This window comes from Ovis canadensis, chromosome 18 (genome assembly GCF_042477335.2).
Source record: "Ovis canadensis isolate MfBH-ARS-UI-01 breed Bighorn chromosome 18, ARS-UI_OviCan_v2, whole genome shotgun sequence".
Classification (NCBI taxonomy): Eukaryota; Metazoa; Chordata; class Mammalia; order Artiodactyla; family Bovidae; genus Ovis; species Ovis canadensis.
The window spans coordinates 55717730-55740567 of record NC_091262.1 but is presented as its reverse complement, the minus strand read 5'-3'; the positions used below and the strand labels follow the sequence as shown (position 1 = coordinate 55740567).

General features: G+C 37.6%; 1 protein-coding gene across 1 annotated transcript in view; it reads right to left on the bottom strand.

The window, feature by feature from the left end:
• The window catches only part of NUBPL (NUBP iron-sulfur cluster assembly factor, mitochondrial), a 234020-nt gene that overhangs the window by 127122 nt on the left and 84060 nt on the right, over positions 1-22838 (bottom strand). The window contains exons 5-6 of the mRNA XM_069559468.1: positions 6619-6658; positions 6436-6526 (exon numbers count right to left, since the gene is read on the bottom strand). Coding sequence (XP_069415569.1) covers positions 6436-6526; positions 6619-6658 — 131 coding nt within the window. The remainder of the gene's footprint in view (positions 1-6435; positions 6527-6618; positions 6659-22838) is intronic.

Genomic DNA, 22838 nt, shown 5'->3' with positions numbered 1-22838 from the left:
GACAGATTTTATTTTCTTGGGCTCCAAAAGCACTGTGGATGTTGACTGCAGCCATAAAATTAAGAGACACTTGCTCCTTGGAAGGAAAGCTATGACAAACCTAAATAGCATATTAAAAATCAGATACATCACTTTGCCAACAAAGGTCCATATAATCTAAGCTCTGGTTTTTCTAGTAGTCACGTATGGATGTGAGAATTGAACCATAAAGAAGGGTGAGCACCAAAAAACTGATGCTTTTGGAGTACCATGGACTGCAAGGTGATCAAACCAGTCAATCTTAAAGGAAATCAACCCTGAGTACTCATTAGAAGGATGATGCTGAAGCTGAAGCTCCAACATTTTGGCCACCTGATTAGCAAGAGCTGAGTCATTGGGAAAGACCTTGATTCTGGGAAAGATTAAAGGCAAAAGGGGGTGGCAGAGGATGAAAGGGTTAGATAGCATCACCGACTCAGATAGCATCATCAACTCAATGGACATAAATCTGAGCAAACTTCAGGGGATAATGGAGGACAGAGGAGCCTGGTATGCTGCAGTCCACTGGGCCACAAAGAGTTGGACACGACTTAGCAGCTGAAGAACAACAAATCCTAATGAAAACAGTAATATGCTTTCCCACACAAATTGATAAGCTGAATATGAAAATTATATAGAAATGTGAAAAAAACTAAAGTAGCCAAAGTAATCTTAAGAAAGAACAAAGTTGGATGACTCTCACTTTCTGTATTAATAAGCCTTCTAAAGAGCTACAATCATTAAGACAATATGGTTTTACTGTAAGGATTCAACTATTACTGGAATATAATACTGTCCAGAGATAGACCCTATACATAGGCTTATTTGATTTTTGTGTAATGTTTCAAGTCAATTCAATGGGGAAAGGTAAGTCTTCTAAACAAATAATGCTAGAAAAATCAGATAAAGTATTATAATGTGTATTTTCCAATATGACCAAGCAATTAAGTTAACTCTGACACTATCTAGCTGGAGACACCAACAGATTCTATATTAAGGGCTTAGTCCCACAAGACTGCACCCAATTCGGATGCCAATCACAAATCCAGGCTGTTACATGTGCTTTGGGCTAATTGGCTATTAATCAGAGGTTCTCAAGATCCCTCTCCCTAAGTTCAATTACAAGCATATCTCATTTTATCATGCTTCACAGATACTGCATTTTTTACAAATTGAAGGTTTATGGCAAACCTGCATCAAGCAAGTCCATCAGGACCATTTTTCCACGTGAGCATTTACTCACTTTGTGTCTCTGCATCACATTTTGGTAATCCTTACAATATTTCAAACTTTTTAATTATTACTGTATTTCTCACTGTGATCTGTGATCACTGACCTTTGATGTCACTATTGCAAAAAGATTATGACTTGCTGAAGGCTTCAGTTCAGTTCAGTTCAGTCGCTCAGTCATGTCCAACTCTTCGCGACCCCATGAATCGCAGCACACCAGGCCTCCCTGTCCATCACCAACTCCTGCAGTTCACTCAGACTCACGTCCATCGAGTCAGTGATGCCATCCAGCCATCTCATCTTCTGTCGTCCCCTTCTCCTCCTGCCCCCAATCCCTCCCAGCATCACAGTCTTTTCCAATGAGTCAACTCTTCGCATGAGGTGGCCAAAGTACTGGAGTTTCAGCTTTAGCATCATTCCTTCCAAAGAAATCCCAGGGCTGATCTCCTTCAGAATGGACTGGCTGGATCTCCTTGCAGTCCAAGGGACTCTCAAGAGTCTTCTCCAACACCACAGTTCAAAAGCATCAATTCTTCAGCGCTCAGCCTTCTTCACAGTCCAACTCTCACATCCATACATGACCACTGGAAAAACCATAGCCTTGACTAGACAGACCTTAGTCGGCAAAGTAATGTCTCTGCTTTTGAATATAATATTTAGGTTGGTCATAACTTTTCTTCCAAAGAGTAAGCGTCTTTTAATTTCATGACTGCAGTCACCATCTGCAGTGATTTTGGAGCCCCCAAAAATAAAGTCTGACACTGTTTCTACTGTTTCCCCATCTATTTCCCATGAAGTGATGGGACCAGATGCCATGACCTTCATTTTCTGAATGTTGAGCTTTAAGCCAACTTTTTCACTCTCCTCTTTCATTTTCATGAAGAGGCTTTTTAGTTCCTCTTCACTTTCTGCCGTGAAGGGTGGTGTCTTAGATGATGGTTAATGCTTTCCAGCAATAAAGTGTTTCTTAATTAAGGTATGTACAATGTTTCTGTTAGACATAATGCTACTGTATCCTTAACAGACTAAAGTACAATGAAACACAACTCTTACGTGTACTGAGAAACAAAAAAGTTTGTGTAATGGCTTTACTGTGATACTCTCTTCATTGTACTGGTCTGGAACCAAACTTAAAATATCATTGGTATGCCTGTATTATACTTGAGCAGCTCACAGAGCTCAGAGAAATGTTTACCTACATTTCCCAGTTTATTATAAAGGGTATAGGATACAGATGAAAGGGCAGATGAAGAGGTGGTAAGTACACAGGCCAAGGTTCAGAAGGGTTCTGAGCACAGGAGCTTCTGTCCCTATGGAGCTATGGTACACAATCTACCCATGGATGTGTTTTACAACCCTGAAGCTCATCGAATCTTGTTCAAGAGTTTCTATAGCATTTAGTCTGCAGTCCACTCCTCATCCCCTTCCCAGAGGTAGGCAGGTGAGGTGGAAAATTCTACCTCTCTAAGTACTTGGTCTTCTGGTGACCAGTCCCATCTGAGGCTATCTAGAGATTCCACCCTAAGTCATCTCCCTAGCATGAACCAGTGCGCTCAAAAAGGGACTCCTTATGAATGACAAAGGACAAATCTACCACTCAGGAAATTCCAAGGGTTTGGGGAGCTTTGTGTCAGGACCAAAGGACAAAGAATAAATGTATTTCCTGTTATCACACAACAACGAAAAATATAAACCTTGATCATTATCTCACTTCACACACGAAAATTAATTCAATACATACAAGCCAGACCTATAAGTTTTAAGATAAAAGAAATATATACGAATGTCTTTACAACCTTGGGGTAGACAGGCAAAGATTTCCTACAGAGGACACAAAGAGCACTAAGCATTAAACATAATTTTTTGATAAATTGGATTTCATGAAAATTTAAAACTTCAGCTCATCAAAAGGCAAGACACAGTCTGGGAGAAATATTCCCAATATATGTATCTGACAATGGACTCATAGCCAGAATACTCAATTACAAGAAGAGAAATGAGCCAAAAAAAGTGAAGGACTTGAACATACACTTTATGAAAGAAGATACAGCAATATCTAACATGCACATGAAAAGGGGCTTAACATCACTGACCATCAGGCAAGCACAAACTGAAACCATCAGAAGACATCATTTTTACAGCCACCAGTGAAGAGAATGATAACACACACAAAAAAAGATGTGAAACAATTGGAACCTTTATGAATACCTGTACAAGTATGTACAGTAGCATTATTCATAATAGCCAAAAACTGGAGACTACACAATTGTTTATCATCAGAAAAATAAGTAAATAAAATTGGGTTATATTCATGCAAAGGAATTACTACTCAGCAATAAAAAGGACTCAGCTACTGATACATGCAACCAGGATGATTTTAAAAGCTTTAGACTAAGAAAAACAAATGAGATGCAAAAAGTAATTATATGTTAAGGTTCCCTTTATATGAAGTATAAGAACACACAAAACTCACTTAGAGTGACAGAAATCACAACAGTGATGGCCTAAGGGAGCCCAAGGAAACCTTCTAGAGGGGGATAACAATGTTCTCTATCTTGACTGCAATGTGGTTACTTAGTTATATATGTTTATCAAAAATCACTGAACTCCATATATAAGATATGTGCATCCTACTATATCTGTAAGCTTAATTCAGTAAAACATTGAAAGAAAGGAAAAAGAACTTTTAAAACAGATTTTAGCTCAAGATGGCAAACTGACCACAAGTGCTTATCATCTCCCCACAAATTAGTATCTGGGATGAGACAGGAGAAAAGCATCTGAAACACTGGTATTCTGTTTATTTTGTCCGAAGTGATAAGTATAAAGGTATTTTCTCTTTGGGATAATCTATCTATCTGGACCCCTATGTACATGTATATGTGTTATATTCTGTGCATGTGTTATATTCAATTTTTTTTTAATTGGCCAATGAACCAGGTACCCTCCACAATCCACTGCTTTACAGAGCATCAAGAAACAAAGGAAATTTGTTGCTGACTGTAGCCCTCCAGGCTCCTCTGTCCATGAGATTTTTCAGGTAAGAATACTGTAGTGGTTGCCATTTTCTTTTCAAGAGGATCTTCCCAACCCAGGGATTGAACCTGAGTCTCCTGCGTCACCTGCACTGCAGGCAGGTTCTTCACCTGCTGAGCCATCAGGGGAAGCCCGCAGAGCATCTAACCAGCTATTCCATTTTCACAAAGCATGCTCCTCAGAACACCAACTTTGGCCTGCATTTCTGTGTCTCTTCTCACAGACTTGAATCTCTAAGTGTCTGATTACTGTGGAAAGTGGAAGAATTTCCACCTTCTTGTGGCCAACCATAAAGCCTTAGGAGGAATTCTGAATCATTTCCTGTTAAGAATTCTCACCCTAACACAGGAGGGGGAAAACTAATAATGAGGATGAAAAAATGTTGCCTGCCACATCAGTAAACAAAGGATTTGCAGCCATCAAGCCATTGCATTGTAGCCTCCCTGACAGCAAGCCCTGAGGGAACTTAGGATAGAAACAAGATGCCTGTCATCTAGCAGTCTGTCAGCTGCTGCAGCCACCCCGATGGTGCACCCTGAGAGCAAGCTCAAGAGGAGAAAGCACAGGATACTGGTCCCAGATAGCTGAGGGCCCAGATAACTGAGGAATGATTTCAGTGAGCCAAACTCTTGCATCTTCCTGCACATAAACAAGCACTAAATTCCTTAACTTGAGATATGTGGTTTTCTTTAGTAACAGTAATTTTAAAACAACAAAACTTTTGTATTTTATACTGGAGTACAGCCAGTTAACAATGTTCTAAGAGTTTCAGGTGGACACCAAAGGAACTAAGCCATAGGTATACATGTATCCATTCTCCCCAAACTAACGGTAATCTTTCGATGTTCTGACTACCTAGAAAACTTTGCTGCAAAACCTCATATATCCTGATTCCTCTCTTACCACTTCGAAGCAGTCTCTTAGAGTTATCTGAGAGACTGCATCCAAGGATTAAGTCCTCGTACTTAATAAAACGTAATTTTCAACTTATAGGTTGTACTTTTTTTCAGTCAACAATATTTAAATCAGAATCCTCCTTCTGTGTTTTCAAATTTTCATTGACTCTAATTATAAACTGAATAAAGATTGTTTTAAAATTTCCTTAAAGGAAAAAAAAAGGCTGGTTTACCACGAAAATAAAGGTCAAGATCACAGAATGGACAGGATGTTGTTAGGAGTATAACTGAAATAACCAACGACAGGATCTGAGTGTAAAAGAGAAAGAAATGTAGCCAAGAGGTTTAAATGTGCTGGGAAAATAGAAAGATTCTGGGAACAAAGATCAAAAAGCAAATTTATCAGAACTCAAGCAGCAGATAAATAAGGCAAGACGTTACAGGGGAAAAAGAAGAGTTTCAGAGTTCAAGAAATACCCACTTACTTTAACAACTGGAAATGAATATAGGAGTATCTATGATTAGAACTGTCAATCTATGGCATGGTACCTGACCTAAAGTAAAATGTGAATAAATAAGGGGTAACTGTTGTGAGTCAGTGGAGAAAATGCGTAGTACTTATAACCTAGAAGATAATTAACTATACATGTACAGAAACTAAGAAAAAAATGAAATTTATTTCTATAAATAACATAGAGCCCATCTGATATTTTTAGATTATCCAATCAAATGTTCTCTTCCTTATGGATAAATTAAAGTTGATTGGACAGATACTATATATATAAATATATAGCCATATGTACTCAGAGTAAAATAAAATTTCATTTTCTTCTGAAGCAATTTTAAATCATAAACACGGTGGTTTAAATAATTTTTCTACATTTGAGGAACTTCTACAATGCCTTTATAACTCAATATTGGTCACAATGAAATTAACCATAAATCTAAAGAAGGCAGATTACTTATAAAATAGACATCCTCATAGTACTGCAGACTCAACAGAGTCTAAAAAGAGAAACAGCACAATATAAAATAAGACATTAGACATTAGTACTAATAAGTAATGGGAAAGATTCAATCACATGACAGTGGAATTTGGGCTTGGCGCCACATAACTCATCATAAATTCAGTCTATCAACTGGATTCTTTTGCAAAACATCTCAAACATGACTAGAAACTTTAATGACCCTTCAATCAGCAAATATTTACCACAGTGTACCCATAATAAAATTCTACTTAAAGCAACTGTATTACCTGCCTCAATAGTTTCTCAATGGCTGACATTACCATAAGACCTCTCCAAACAAGGGGGGCAGTCTCTTCAACCAGGAAGCCCATGGACATACTGCAGAAGGAAACCAAAAATACAACTAAATTACACAAGGTAATCAATATGACTCTGAAAACTAACATAAAGTAAAAAAAAAATATGCTCACCAAGCAATACCATAATTCAAAAGAGGCCGCATTAAGTTGCCTGAAATAGAAAAAACCATCTTTGAGAAGAGTAAGTCACTATACATAAACATAATCATCAAACAGTGTCAAAAATACAACTAAGCTATTGGGAGAAAAGCTATGACAAACCTAGGCAGTGTATTAAAAAGCAGAGACATCACTTTGCCAACAAAGGTCTGTATAATCAAAGCTATGGTTTTTCCAGTAGTCATGAATGGATGTGAGTTGGACCATAAAGAACACTGAGCGCCAAAGAATTGATACTTTCAACTCTGGTGCTGGAGAATACTCTTGAGGGTCCTTTGGACTCCATGATCAAACCAGTCAATGTTAAAGGAAATCAACCCTGAATATTCACTGGAAGGACTGATGCTGAAGATGAAGCTCCAATACTTTGGCCACTTGATGTGAAGAGCTGACTCATTAGAAAATACACTGATGTTGGGAAAGATTGAGGGCAGGAGAAGAATGAGGTGACAGGATGAGACAGCTGGATGGCATCATTGACTCAATGGACATGAGTCTGAGCAAACTCTAGGAGAGAGTGACGGACAGGGAAGCCTGGTGTGCTGCAGTCCATGGGGTCCTGAAGAGTCAGACAGGACTTAGCAACTGAAAAACAACAAAGCTACTCATATTGCTACTCTTAAATTAATTTACACCTCAATCTGCAACAGTTTAAACATCATACCAAGCATACAACTAACACACCCAATAGATGCAACATCTAAAAACAGGGGGGATATAGTTTCAGAAACACTTCATCTATAATTTTCAAGTGTTGTTAAAAATAGCCTCAATAAGTAATTTTGTCCATCAATCTCTTACTTCAAATCTCAACATAATACAAGCGAAATGTGAAAAACCCAAAGCAACATAGTACTCAATAATAAAAGACTGAATGTTTCTCCTCTAGGATCATGAGTAAAACAAAGATGCCCACTTTTGCCACTTCTACTCGACATAATACTGAAAGTTACAGCCACAGCAATGAGGCAAGACAAAGAAATAAACAGCATCCAAATTGCAAAGGAGGAAGTAAAGTTTCCTCGTTTCACAGATATTATGATCTTCTATATAAGACCCTAAAGATTCCACAAAGAAAACTATTGGAGCTAATAAGTAAATCTAGTAGAAGATACAAACATAAAAAATCAGTTTATTTCTTATACACATGAACAATCTAAAAAGGAAATTATGAAAATCCCATTTAAAATAGCATCAAAAAGAATAAATACTTTGGAATTAACTTAATCAAGGAGATTTAAAGACTTGTAAAATTAAAACTATAAAATATCGCTGAAAGGATTTAAAGAAAACAAAAATAAAAACACATCCCATGTTCATCAGCTGGAAGACTTAACATTAAGATGGCAATACTACCCAAAGTCACCTACAGATTCAATGCAATCCCTATCAAAATGCTGTTAACATTTTTTGCAGAAATAAATCCATCCTAATATTCAGATGGAATCTCAAGGGATCCTCAATATGAAAATCAATCTTGAAAAAGAAGAACAGAGCTTGAGGACTCATACTTACTTATTTCAAAACTTACTACACAGCTACAGCAATCAAAACAGTGGTGTACTGGCATAAAAGCAGACATATAAGCCAATGGAATAGAAATAGACTAGAGACCCCAGAAATATACTCTCACTTAAATGATTTTTTCACAAAGAGGCCAAAATTATTCAATGGGGGAAAAGCTGGGAAAATTGGATATCCAAATGCAAAAGAATGAAGTTGGATCTTTACCTAACATAAAAAATTAACTCAAAATGGATCAAAGCCCTAAATGGAAGAGCTATTAATTATAAAGCTCTTACAACACACAGGGCAAGAGTTTCACGCCATTGGATTTGATGAGGCTTTCTTGGATAACACACCAAACAAGGGCAGCAAAAGAAACAACAGACAAACCGGAGTTCATGAAAGTTTGTAAATGTTGTGCATCAGGAGACAATATCAACAGGGTGAAAAGGCAGTCCACAAAATGGGAGAAAATATTTGTAAATCATTTATTTTATAGATATTAATACCCAGAATACAGAGAAAATTCTTTAAACTCAAAAAAACAACAAAATTCAAAAAAGGGCAAAGGAAGTGAATAGACATTTTTTTCAAGGAAGATATACAAATGGCCAATAAGCAGATGAAAAAGTGTTCAATATCACTGATTGTTATTAAAATGTGAATCAAAATTACAATGAGTGATCACCTCACAGTATTAGGATAGCTGCCATCAAAATATAAAAAATAAAAACCTATAGGAGATAACAACAATTGGCAAGAATACAGACAAATGGGAACCCATGTGCACTACTCACAAGAATGTAAAATGGAAATGCTACAGAAAATAATATGAGTTCCTCAAAAAATTCAAATAGAATTACCATACAATCCAGCAATTCTACTTCTTAGTATATACCCAAAAAGAATTGAAAGCAGGGCCTCAATTCCCTGAAGAGACTTTTGTACACTCGTGTTCATAGCAACAGTATTCACAATAGTTAAAATGTGGAAACAAACCAAGTGCCCATTAATGAATCAATGGATAAGCTAAATGTGGTATAGATATACAATGGAATATTATTCAGCCTCAAAAAGGGAAGAAAATTCTGACATATGCTACAACAAGGATGAACCATGAGAACGTTATGCTGAGTAAAGTAAGTTATCCACAAAAAAGAAAAAGAGAAATACTGTAAGATTCCTCCTAAATGAGATACTGAAAGTAGTCAAAATGACAGAAAGTAGAATGTGGTTGACAAAAGCATGGGGAAGTGGCAATAAAGAGCTACTGTTTAACGGGCAGAGTGCTCCAGTTTTCCAAGATGAAAAGAACTATGGAGATAGTTGGAGGTGATGGTTGAACAATATTATAAATGTATTTAACACCACTTAACTGTGGTGTTGGAGAAGACTCTCGAGAGTCCCTTGGACTGCAAGGAGATCCAACCAGTCCATCCTAAAGGAAATCAGTCCTGAATATTCATTAGAAGGACGGATGCTGAAGCTAAAGCTCCAATACTTTGGCCACCTGATGCAAAGAGCTGACTCACTGGAAAAGACCCTGACGCTGGGAAAGATTGAAGGCAGGAGGAGTAGGGGACGACAGAGGACGAGATGGCTGGATGGCATCACCGACTCAATGGAATGAGTTTGAGCAAGCTCCGGGACATGAAGACGGACAGGGAAACCTGGAGTCCATAGGGCTGCAAAGAATCGGACACAACTGAGTGACTGAACAATGTACACTTAAAGATGGTTAACAGGGTAAATTTTAAGTTATGTGGTTTTTACCACAATAAAAGAAAGAAAAAAAAATGACTCTCTAATCTGAGACAAGAAATTGTATTAATCTCAAGATAAAAACCAATGTACTACTTATGCTCACAACAAAACAAAGAAAATATACCTCATGTGGCAAAAGACTATTATAAAATATAGCTTCTTTTATCAAACTATCTGTGCAGTCATGCCTCCAGTTGTTTTCGATACCATATCCTACTTCTTTACCATAACAAAGTACATAAAAAGCCCTCTTACCTTAGATAATTTAGATAAATACAGGGCTAAAAGTTTAGGACAAAATCATAAAAATCTAGCAGGAATACAGATTCAGATTTTATCATATATTTTTCAGTTCTTTCTCTTCTTTAAAGAGGTTGAAATTTAAAATAACGTATAAAACATATAGGCATGGTTTATATAAGAAATCCGTTACTGAACTCAACTCTATTCATTGGATCCCTACACGAAGAAAAGGGCTTCCCTGATAGCTCAGTTGGTAAAGAATCTGCCTGCAATATGGGAGACCTGGTTTCGATCCCTGGGTTGGGAAGATCCCCTGGAGAAGGGAAAGGCTACCCACTCCAGTATTCTGGAAGGGAGAATTCCATGAACTGAATAGACCATGCGGTCACAAGGAGTTGGACACGACTAAGCGACTTTCACTTCATACAAAGAAAAAACTATGACCTTTTATTAAAAGACTGGTGAATAAGAATGCGTTTTACTGTTCCAAATTAAATCTTTAAGAATGCATATATTTCTTTATGCTTTCCCTCTATAACTTCTGACTAAACTAACAAGCTCAATCTTCCCCATAGCTAATTTGGTAATAGGACTCTTTTCCACAAAACTTCATCAATTCTTTCCAAAGCATCCAAGTTAAATTTTCAGAGTAACCACATTCCTTCATTCTGCTTTGGACTTTGTCCTACTTTCTATTTTCTTCAATAACATAGGCATAATGATCAAACAGTCAAGTAGTACAATAAAAATTATTACTAAATGTCAATAATCCCCAGCCCACTCCTATTTTTTTACTCTCCAGAGCCAAGAACTCTTAACTGACTTTTTTGTTGTTGCTGTTTCTTGTTTTCTGATTTATATTATTTATTTTTAATCGGAGGATAATTGCTTTACAACATGTGTTGGTTTCTGCCATATATCAGCATGAATCAGCCATAGGTATACATATGTCCCCTCCCTCTTGAACCTCCCTTCCATCTCCCAACCAACCCCACCTGCTCCAGGCTGCCACAGAGCACCGGGTAAGAAGTCTCTGCATCATATAGTGAATACCCACTGGCAGCGGCTGCACTTTGCTGGAGCAGCCGTGCAGACATACCCCAGGTCCAAGGTAAGAGAAACCCACGTAAGACGGTAGGTGCTGCGAGAGGACATCAGAGGGCAGACACACTGAAACTATAATCACAGAAAACTAGCCAATCTGATCACACTAGGACCACAGCCTTGTCTAACTCAATGAAACCAAGCCATGCCGTGTGGGGCCACCCAAAACGGACGGGTCATGGCGGAGAGGTCTGACAAAATGTGGTCCACTGGAGAAGGGAATGGCAAACCATTTCAGTATTCTTGCCTTGAGAACCCCATGAACAGTATGAAAAGGCAAAATGATAGGATACTGAAAGAGGAACTCCCTAGGTCAGTAAGTGTCCAATATGCTACTGGAGATCAGTAGAGAAATATCTCCAAAAAGAATGAAGGGATGCAGCCAAAGCAAAAACAATACCCAGTTGTGATGTGACTGGTGATAGGGGCAAGGTCCGATGCTATAAAGAGCAATACTGCATAGGAACTGGAATGTTAGGTCCATGAATCAAGGCAAATTGGAAGTGGTCAAACAGGAGATGGCAAGAGTGAACGTCGACATTCTAGGAATCAGCGAACTAAAATGGACTGGAATGGGTGAATTTAACTCAGATGACCATTATATCTACTACTGTGGGCAGGAATCTCTTAGAAGAAACGGAATAGCCATCACAGTCAACAAGAGTCCGAAATGCAGTACTTGGATGCAATCTTAAAAATGACAGAATGATCCCTGTTCGTTTCCAAGGCAAACCATTCAATATCATGGTAATCCAAGCCTATGCCCCAACCAGTAACGCTGAAGAAGCTGAAGGTGAACAGTTCTACAGAGACGTACAAGACCTTTTAGAACTAACACCCAAAAAAGATGTCTTTTTCATTATAGGGGACTGGAATGCAAAAGTAGGAAGTCAAGAAACACCTGGAGTAATAGGCAAATTTGGCCTTGGAGTACAAAATGAAGCAGGACAAAGGCTAATAGAGTTTTGCCAAGAAAATGCACTGGTCATAGCAAACATCCTCTTCCAACAACACAGGAGAAGACTCTACACATATCATCACCAGATGGTCAACACTGAAATCAGAGATTATAATCTTTGCAGCCAAATATGGAGAAGCTCCATAGAGTCAGCAAACACAAGACCGGGAGCTGACCGTGGCTCAGATCGTGAACTCCTTATCGCCAAATTCACACTTAAGCTGAAGAAAGTAGGGAAAACCACTAGACCATTCAGGTATGACCTAAATCAAATCCCTTATGATTACACAGTGGAAGTGAGAAATAGATTTAAGGGCCTAGATCTGATAGACAAAGTGCCTGATGAACTATGGACAGAGGTTCATGACATTGTACAGAAGACAGGGATCAAGACCATCCCCATGGAAAAGAAATGCAAAAAAGCAAAATGGCTGTCTGGGGAGGCCTTACAAAGAGCTGTGAAAAGAAGAGAAGTGAAAAGCAAAGGAGAAGAGGAAAGATATAAGCATCTGAATGCAGAGTTCCAAAGAATAGCAAAGAGATAAGAAAGACTTCCTCAGCAATCAATACAAGGAAATAGAGGAAAACAGCAGAATAGGAAAGACTAGAGAGTTCATCATGAAAATTAGAGATACCAAGGGAACATTTCATGCAAAGATAGGCTCGATAAAGACAGAAATGGTATGGACCTAACAGAAGCAGAAGATATTAAGAAGAGGTGGCAAGAATACACAGGAGAACTGTACAAAAAAGATCTTCATGATATTCAAGATAATCATGATGATGTGATCACTCACCTAGAGCCAGACATCCTAGAATGTGAAGTCAAGTGGGCCTTAGAAGCATCACTACAAACAAAGCGAGTGGAGGGGATGGAATTCCAGTTGAGCTATTTCAAATCCTGAAAGATGATGCTATGAAAGCGCTGCACTCAATATGCCAGCAAATTTGAAAAACTCAGCAGTGGCCACAGGACTGGAAAAGGTCAGTTTTCATTCCAATCCCAAAGAAAGGCAATGCCAAAGAATGCTCAAACTACTGCACAATTGCACTCATCTCACATGCTAGTAAAGTAATGCTCAAAATTCTCCAAGCCAGGCTTCAGCAGTATGTGAACCATGAAAGTCCAGATGTTCAAGCTGGTTTTAGAAAAAGCAGAGGAACCAGAGATCAAATTGCCAACATCCACTGGATCATCGAAAAAGCAGGAGAGTTCCAGAAAAACATCTATTTCTGCTTTATTGACTATGCCAAAGCCTTTGATTGTGTGGATCACAATAAACTGTGGAAAATTCTGAAAGAGATAGGAATACCAGACCACCTGACCTGCCTCTTGAGAAACCTAAATGCAGGTCAGGAAGCAACAGTTAGAACTGGACATGGAACAAAAGACTGGTTCCAAATAGGAAAAGGAGTCCATCAAAGCTGTATATTGTCACCCTGCTTATCTAACTTACATGCAGAGTACATCATGAGAAATGCTGGGCTGGAAGAAGCATCAGCTGGAATCAAGATTGATGGGAGAAATAGCAATAACCTCAGATATGCAGATAACACCACCCTTATGGCAGAAAGTGAAGATGAACTAAAAAGCCTCTTGATGAAAGTGAAAGAAGAGAGTGAAAAAGTTGGCTTAAAGCTCAACATTCAGAAAACGAAGATTATGACATCTGGTCCCATCACTTCATGGGAAATAGATGGGGAAACAGTAGAAAGTGTCAGACTTTATTTTGGGGGACTCCAAAATCACTGCAAATGGTGACTGCAGCCATGAAATTAAAAGACGCTTACTCCTTGGAAGGAAAGTTATGATCAACCTAGACAGTATATTAAAAAGCAGAGACATTACTTTGCCAACAAAGGTCCGTCTAGTCAAGGCTATAGTTTTTCCAGTGGTCACGTATGGATGTGAGAGTTGGACTGTGAAGAAAGCTGAGCGCCCAAGAATTGATGCTTTTGAACTGTGGTGTTGGAAAAGACTCTTGGGAGTCCCTTGGACTGCAAGGAGATCCAACCAGTCCATCCGAAAGGAGATCGGTCCTGGGTGTTCATTGGAAGGACTGATGTCAAAGCTAAAACTCCAATACTTTGGCCACCTCATGCGAAGAGTTGACTCATTGGAAAAGACTCTGATGCTGGGAGGGATTGGGGGCAGGAGGCGAAGGGGACGACGGAGGAAGAGATTGTTGGATGACATCATCGACTCAATGGACATGAGTTTGGGTAAACTCCGGGAATCGGCAATGGACAAGGAAGCCTGGAGTGCTGCGATTCATAGGGTGGCAAAGAGTCGGACATGATTGAGCGACTGAAGTGAACTGAACTGAACTGAATTTATGTTTCAATGCTACTTTCTAAATTCACCCCACCCACCTAAACAGACATTTCTCCAAAGACATACAGATGGCTAATTAACTGACTTTTTAAACTTTTTATAATGAATTAATACTACACTTACAGAAAGTCGCATATATAGCCAAAGTCCTCATATGCCCTTCACCTAGCTTTCCCTAATGTTAATATTTTATATAACTATAGTACAATTAGTCACAACCATAAAATTAATGTTGATACTATACAATTAGCTAATCTACCAAAAGTCTGACAGTTTTTAGTTATGACATATTATTTAGCTCTTTTCCACAAACACTGACACACTTTTCATGCACCCATCTTCCCAATGCAATTATATCACACAATTTTTATTATATAGTTATGTAAATGTTAGTAAAAGATGAGCAATATAGCACACAATATTATTTTTCCTTTGTCTCTCTGTACTGATAAGAGCTTTGTGTGGAATGTGTGTATGCATTTCCTTCATTTTCTATGTATTTATTAGCTATTTGTTCCTATACTATTTTCTAGTTGTACAAGTATCAAATTCATTAATCAAATGCACTAGGTATTTGAGTTCATCACCTTGATCAAGGCTCTGTTGAATCCTTTATAATGTCTTTTGAATAACAGAAGTTCTTACTTTTTATGTAATCAAACTAATCGATTATTCTCATTTATATTCTAACCTTTTGGGGTTTTCCTTAAGAAAGCTTTTAGTAATACAGTCATTGAGACAGTCTCATATTATCTTCTAAACCTCCACGGCTTTGAATTTCACATCTAAGTCATTAATGAAAGTGAAGTCATTTAGTTGTATCTGACTCTTTGCAACCCCATGGACTATATCCCACCATGCTCCTCTGTCCATGAGATTTACCAGGCAAGAGTTCTGGAGTGGGTTGCCATCGCCTTCTCCAGGGTATCTTCCCAACCCAGGGTTGAACCCAGGTCTCCCACACTGCAGGCAGACGTTTTACCACCTGAGCCATCTAAGTCATTAAACAATCTAAAATTAATTTGTGTGTGTAGTGTGAGGATTCACTTTTTTATTAATAAATTATCCCATCATCAATAATCTGCAATGCTAGTCTTTCATAAATTAGATTTCCAAATATGTATAAGTCTGTTTCTGGACTATCTATTCAGTTCTAGTTGTTTATCTGTTTATCCTTGAGCCTGTCTATCCTCAAACAGGGCATATAGTGCAGGTTTATAGTAAGTCCTCTTATCTGGCACAGCAAGCCACCTATTATTCTCTCTTATCTGTTCATATTATAATATGTAAATTCAACTTGGTCAACACTTTTGACAAATGGAGTTTTGACTAAATTTGCAAGACTATTAGGAAGACTGAGATTTTTATAAAATTTAGTCTTCCTATCCATGAACATCATTTGTTTTCCATTTATTGACATTTTTAAAAATTTATTTATTTTAATTGGAGGTTAATTACTTCACAATATTGTGATAGTTTTTGCTATATATTGACATGAATCATCCATGGGTGTACATGCGTCCCCTTGTCCCAAGCCCCACCAGCCACCTCCCTCTCCATCCCATCCCTCTGGGTTGTCCCAATGCATTGGCTGAGAGTGCCCTGTTCCATGCATCGAACTTGGACTGGTGATCTGCTTCACATATGGTAATATACATGTTTCAATGCTATTCTCTCAAGTCATCCCACCCTCGCCTTCTCCCAGAGTCCAAAAGTCTGTGCTTTACATCTGTGTCTCTCATCTTGTCTCTATATACATCTGCATATAGGGTCATTGTTACCATCTTTCTATTTCAATAAAACTTAAAAAAATTTTCCACATGAAATTTGTACATTTGCTAGATTTGTTCCCAGGTACCCTGTAATTCTGAAGCTATTTGTATCTTTTTTGAAACTGAACTTTCTAATTCTTTATTGGTATTAAATAGAAGTTTAATTTTCTCAGATATTAATCTTATATCTAACCACCTACTAAACTTCTATGTCCATTTTAATAATTTTTCTTTAGATTTAAATTTATTTCTACTTAAATAATTATATTTTCTGCAAATAATGACAGTTTGCTTCTTCTATTTAATTCCTTATTCATCTGTGTTAGTATGTGTTGGAACTTATTTTGCAGGAGTGCCTGTATAATGTTAAATAATGCTGTGATACCATCATCCTTCTCTTACTCATAATTTTAAATGGAATGCTTTTAATAGTTCACCAGTGAGTATGATTTTTGCTATATATTTTTTAGAGATACACTGTATCAGGTTAAAGAAAGTTCCGATAATTTTACTCCTTGTTCGAGAAGAGTTTTGATCATAAATGGTTTCTGGGTTTTGTAGAAATCTTTTTCAGCATCTTTCTGAATTATGATTTTTCTGCTTTAATCTGCTAAAATAATAAGCTACATTAACAAAGTTTTTACTAGTACTGAATCAAATGTGCTTTTGTGTATTAAATCCAATTTAATCATAATAAAGTTGTTTTGTATAATGTTGAATTTGGTTTGCTAACATTTGCTTCAGTCTTTTTACATAAATTAGAGAGACTGTTTCATAATTTTTCTCTTTTCATCCCAGCTTTCTAAGGTTTCACTCGCCTCAGTTAAGCCTCATAAGTTGTAAAGTATTGTATACTTCTCTATTCCATGAGTGAGCTTGTGTAAGATTGGAATTACCAGAATGGTGGCTTGCTATTTTCATCACAATAAGATTTTTAGCTACTGATTCCATTTTTAAAAATAAGTATGGAATGCTCTAGATATTCTATTCATTTCTTAACCTGTTTTGGTGATACATATTTTTCCAGGAATTTTCTATTTCAGAAAATGTTTAAAACATTTTCTCATAATTAAAACTAATGGTTGTATCTGTCAATTCCCTTCTTTATTTCCAATTTATTTATACATCTATTTTAAATTCTACATTACCGGAAGTTTGTCTAAATTATTTTTTTTCAGTTCTGTTGGTCCTCTCTACTGTATCTTCGCTTTCAAGATCATTAATTTCTGCTCTTAATCATTCTATTCCCTCTACTATCTTTGGGTTGACTGCATTATTCTAATTTCTTCAGTTAAAGAGTTACCAGATTTATTTTCAATTTCTTCTTTTTAAATATAACATGACTATTTATTTATCTCTAAATATTATTTTAGCACTGTCCCATGTTTTCATTTTCATTATTTCTTCTTTCAACCATAAGGTATTAATCAACTTAATTTCCAAATGTGTAGATGTTTTTAGTTACTACTTTGTTATAAACTTCTAAATTAATTGTGTGACAATTAGAGAATGTGGTCTGAATGCATAATCTTTGAAATTCACTGAAACCTGTTTCAGTGGCTAGCACACAGTCAATTTTTGCAAATATTCCATTTATATTCAAAAAGAAGAGTCCATAGATAGCCATTAGAGGAAGCTTTTTTACAGGTAGCAATTCCTCACTTTCACTAATACTTGTGCTTTAAAAGTCTTCCAAGTCCATTTTGTCTATTAGTATTATACCTACTTTCATTTTGCCTGATTTATCATTTTTGATCCTTTAACTTTTAACCTATGTACATTTTTATGTTTTAAGGAACAACTCTTCGAACCAGCTTTAACCTATCTGGATTTTACTCTTGTTGTAATTATGGTTTTAGGTTTGGTTTTATCCTGTCTTACAATATTAATTTTTTAACTGGGGAGTTGCATAATATTAATATTATTGGTACATTTGAATTCATATCAACTATTCTGTATTGTACTTTCTCTTTGCCTAAGTTTTTTGAGGAGTAGCCTTATTTTTTTATTGATTCTTTCCCTCATTTCCCCCTTTTAAAATAGAAATCACATGGTCCAGTTCTGTTCTTAAAATGATGATCCAGTAATGTACACAAATATTTAAAGTATAAAGTTAATCAATACTGCTACCTTTTCCCATCTGAATGCTTAAAATCTAATGACTCTCTCTCCCAGACCAAATTATATGCTATTGTTTTCCAAAATTTTAGTTCTATCTGGAAACCTCTCAACCATTATCTATCGCTTTAAATAATGCCTCAGTCACATTTTCTCCATTATCTCCTTCTAGGAGGTCTTATTAGACCTATGACAGACCTTTTAATGCTATGTTCTATGCCCTTCAAATTTCTTTTTTTTACCCCCAGTCTTCTGTAGGTTACATTCTGAGTATTTTCTTTTCATCTACATTTTAGTTAACTGACTTTCTCTTTATTTGTGTCTAACTACAATAGAGGAAAACAACAGAATGGGAAAGACTAGAGATCTCTTCAAGAATATTAGAGATACCAAGGGAATATTTCATGCAAAGATGGGCTCGATAAAGGACAGAAAAGGTATGGACCTAACAGAAGCAGAAGATATTAAGAAGAGGTGGCAAGAATACACAGAAGAACTGTACAAAAAAGATCTTCATGACCTGGATAATCACAATGGCATGATCACTCATCTAGAGCCAGACATCCTGGAATGTGAAGTCAAGTGGGCCTTAGGAAGCATCACTACGAACAAAGCTAGTGGAGGTGATGGAATTCCAGTTGAGCGATTTCAAATCCTGAAAGATGATGCTGTCAAAGTAGTGCACTCAATATGCCAGTAAATTTGGAAAACTCAGCAGTGGCCACAGGACTAGAAAACATCAGTTTTCATTCCAATACCAAAGAAAGGCAATGCCAAAGAATGCTCAAACTACCGCATAATTGCACTCATCTCACATGCTAGTAAATAATGCTCAAAATTCTCCAAGCCAGGCTTAAGCAATACATGAACTGTGAAAGTCCAGATGTTCAAGCTGGTTTTAGAAAAGGCAGAGGAACCAGAGATCAAATTGCCAACATCCGCTGGATCGTGGAAAAAGCAAGAGAGTTCCAGAAAAACATCTATTTCTGCTTTATTGACTATGCCAAAGCCTTTGACTGTGTGGATCACAAGAAACTGTGGAAAATTCTGAAAGAGATGGGAATACCAGACCACCTGACCTGCCTCTTGAGAAATCTGTATGCAGGTCAGGAAGCATCAGTTAGAACTGGACATAGAACAACAGACTGGTTCCAAATAGGAAAAGGAGTACGTCAAGGCTGTATATTGTCATACTGCCTATTTAACTTATATTCAGAGTACATCATGAGAAATGTTGGACTGGAAGAAACACAAGCTGGAATCAAGATTGCCAGGAGAAATATCAATAACCTCAGATATGCAGATGACACCACCCTTATGGCAGAAACTGAAGAGGAACTAAAAAGCCTCTTGAGGAAAGTGAAAGAGGAAAGTGAAAAAGTTGGCTTAAAGCTCAACATTCAGAAAACGAAGATCATGGCATCCAGTCCCATCACTTCATGGGAAATAGATGGGGAAACAGTGGAAACAGTGTCAGACTTTCTTTTTGGGGGCTCCAAAATCACTGCAGATGGTGACTGCAGTCATGAAATTGAAAGACACTTACTCCTTGGAAGAAAAGTTACGACCAACCTAGATATTATATTCAAAAGCAGAGACATTACTTTGCCGACTAAGGTCCGTCTAGTCAAGGCTATGGTTTTTCCAGTAGTCATGTATGGATGTGAGAGTTGGATTGTGAAGAAGGCTGAGCGCCGAAGAATTGATGCGTTTGAATTGTGGTGTTGGAGAAGACTCCTGAGAGTCCCTTGGACTGCAAGGAGATCCAACCAGTCCATCCTGAAGGAGATCAACCCTGGGATTTCTTTGGAAGGAATGATACTAAAGCTAAAATTCCAGTACTTTGGCCACCTCATGCGAAGAGTTGACTCATTGGAAAAGACTCTGATGCTGGGAGGGATTGGGGGCAGGAGGAGAAGGGGACGACCAAGGATGAGATGGCTGGATGGCATCACTGACTCGATGGACATGAGTCTGAGTGAACTGCAGGAGTTGGTGATGGACAGGGAGGCCCGGTGTGCTGTGATTCATGGGGTCGCAAAGAGTCGGACACGACTGAGCGACTGAACTGAACTGAATCTTTTATCTGTCTCCCCGACCCCCTCGCTCACCCCCGCTTGCCCACCCCTACACCCCCCACCCTCCCCCATCCCCACTTCCTTTGGTTTGCATTCTACCCAGAACCAAAGACAAGTTCAATATACATCCCTATAACCACCAGTGTAAGGAAGAGCTATTTCACTGGTCATTTATTAAGGATGTCATCCTTCAGGCATCCCAGCTTTTTACCTGGTGATTCTCCACTGAAACTTCTTTCCCTCCCCACCACCTAAGGTGCCAAACTTCATCTCCATTCTCTCATACACAGATCTATAAAAATATAGGTCCTAAGCTACCAAGGATCAGCAGGTAATACCTGGGTGGACATCAATTCCAATGCTAACCAATACTAATTAGCTCACACTTTTTTTATTATTTCTAAGTTCTCAGAAACTCTCTTCCTTTCCTACTACCTCAGGCATGCATTAAAAAGTACTTTCTGTTAAAATTCCACATAATATTTTAACATATGCCGTTATAGGAAGAGCTTTTCTTTTTCGTTTTTTCTTGAACCCTCCACATTTTATTTTTTTAATTTTTTTTAAGTGTGCAATTTGATAAGTTTTTTTTTTATTTTAGTTGGAGGCTAATTACTTTATAATATTGTAGTGGCTTTTGCCATACATTGATATGAATCAGCCATGGGTTTACATGTGTTCCCCATCCTGAACCCCCCTCCCACCTCCCTCCCCATCTCATCCCTCTGGATCATCCCAGTGCACCAGCCCTGAGCACCCTGTCTCATGCATCAAACCTGGACGGGCGATCTGCTTCATATATGATAATATACATGTTTCAGGAAGAGTTTTTCTAAACACTGTCTGCCTACCTGACAGAACTAAAAGTGGAAAACTGCTGATTTTTATTCAATGATCTTATATTCCCACAAAATATCTTGCAGAACTCTATTTTTCAAATAGTTTTCTATTCATATCTTTAAATTTTCAAGGTAGACATATTACATCAAATTCATGTCAATTCTATCTTTTCCTTCTCCACTATTAATAATACTTCCTTTTCTTGTTTTAGTGCATTGGCTAAAACCTGCAATAGTAATGGCAGCCTCACCTAACAGGAAAAAGATTATACCAAGTAAATTATGAGAATATGAGTATCATCTATTCCTTTACTCCTCCATTTGAAATACAGATGGTCTGAGTAGTTTGTGTCTGCTCAAAACATAGGCGTGAAGTTCAAACTGTAATTAGAAATTGAAACTAGATGTTAAGGACTAAATGTCTGTGATTTCCGACCCCACCTCCACCATCAAAATTTATGTTGCAAACCTGACCCCCAGTCTGATGGTACTAGGAGGTAGGTCCTGTGAGGTGATTAGGTCATGGAGTGGAGTTCTCATGGGGATGAGTGACCTAAGAGAGACCCCAGAGAGTTCTCTTGCCCTTTCTACCGTGAGAGCATGCAATGGAAAGATGGCTATCTGTGAACCAGGAGGCAGCTCCTCACTAGACCAAAACCGCTGGCACCTGGCTTGTGGACTTCCCAGACTCAAGAACTGTGAGAAATAAATGTCTGTCTACAGCCATACGACCCTGAACATGCCTGATCTCGTCTGATCTTGGAAGCTACGCAGGGTGGGGTCTGGCTAGTACTTTGATGACAGAAATAAATGTCTGTGATTTAAGCCACCCAATATACGGTATTTTCGTAACAGTAGCTTGAATAGACTAAGACATTGGGCCAATCAAAATCTTTTCACAAAACTGAAAATTAAAATGTCTAACACTGTAAACTCAATGAACAAGAGTTTGAGCAAGCTCTGGGAGATGGTGAAGGACACCAGGAAGCCTGGAGTGCTGCAGTCCATGGGGTCACAAAGAGTCAGACACAACTGAGTGACTGAACAGCAACACTGTAAAGGAACAATCTTTAATCTGCTTTATTAGTATGTTAATTCCTAGTCCAGAGAAAATGTATACTTTAAATATCTCTTGTACTTTAGTGAATAATCAATTATAAACCAAAAGCTCAGCAATGAGAGCAGATTCAGCACCATGTTAAATGTTTTTTTCAAAATTTAACTGTAAAAAATGTACACTGAAACTGAAACATGTATTGCATATACATTAAAGAAAAAGGCACATCCTTTACTATCTTCTCCTATGTAAATTGGAGTAAACAAAATTGATGCTGCCTAAAAGCATTTTAGCTTAATTAATAAAACTATCAAAATATATTGCTGGCATAGGCTGAAGCCATACATTTAAATTAACAGAGAAAGATGGAAAAATAACTCATGATTACATGTACAAAT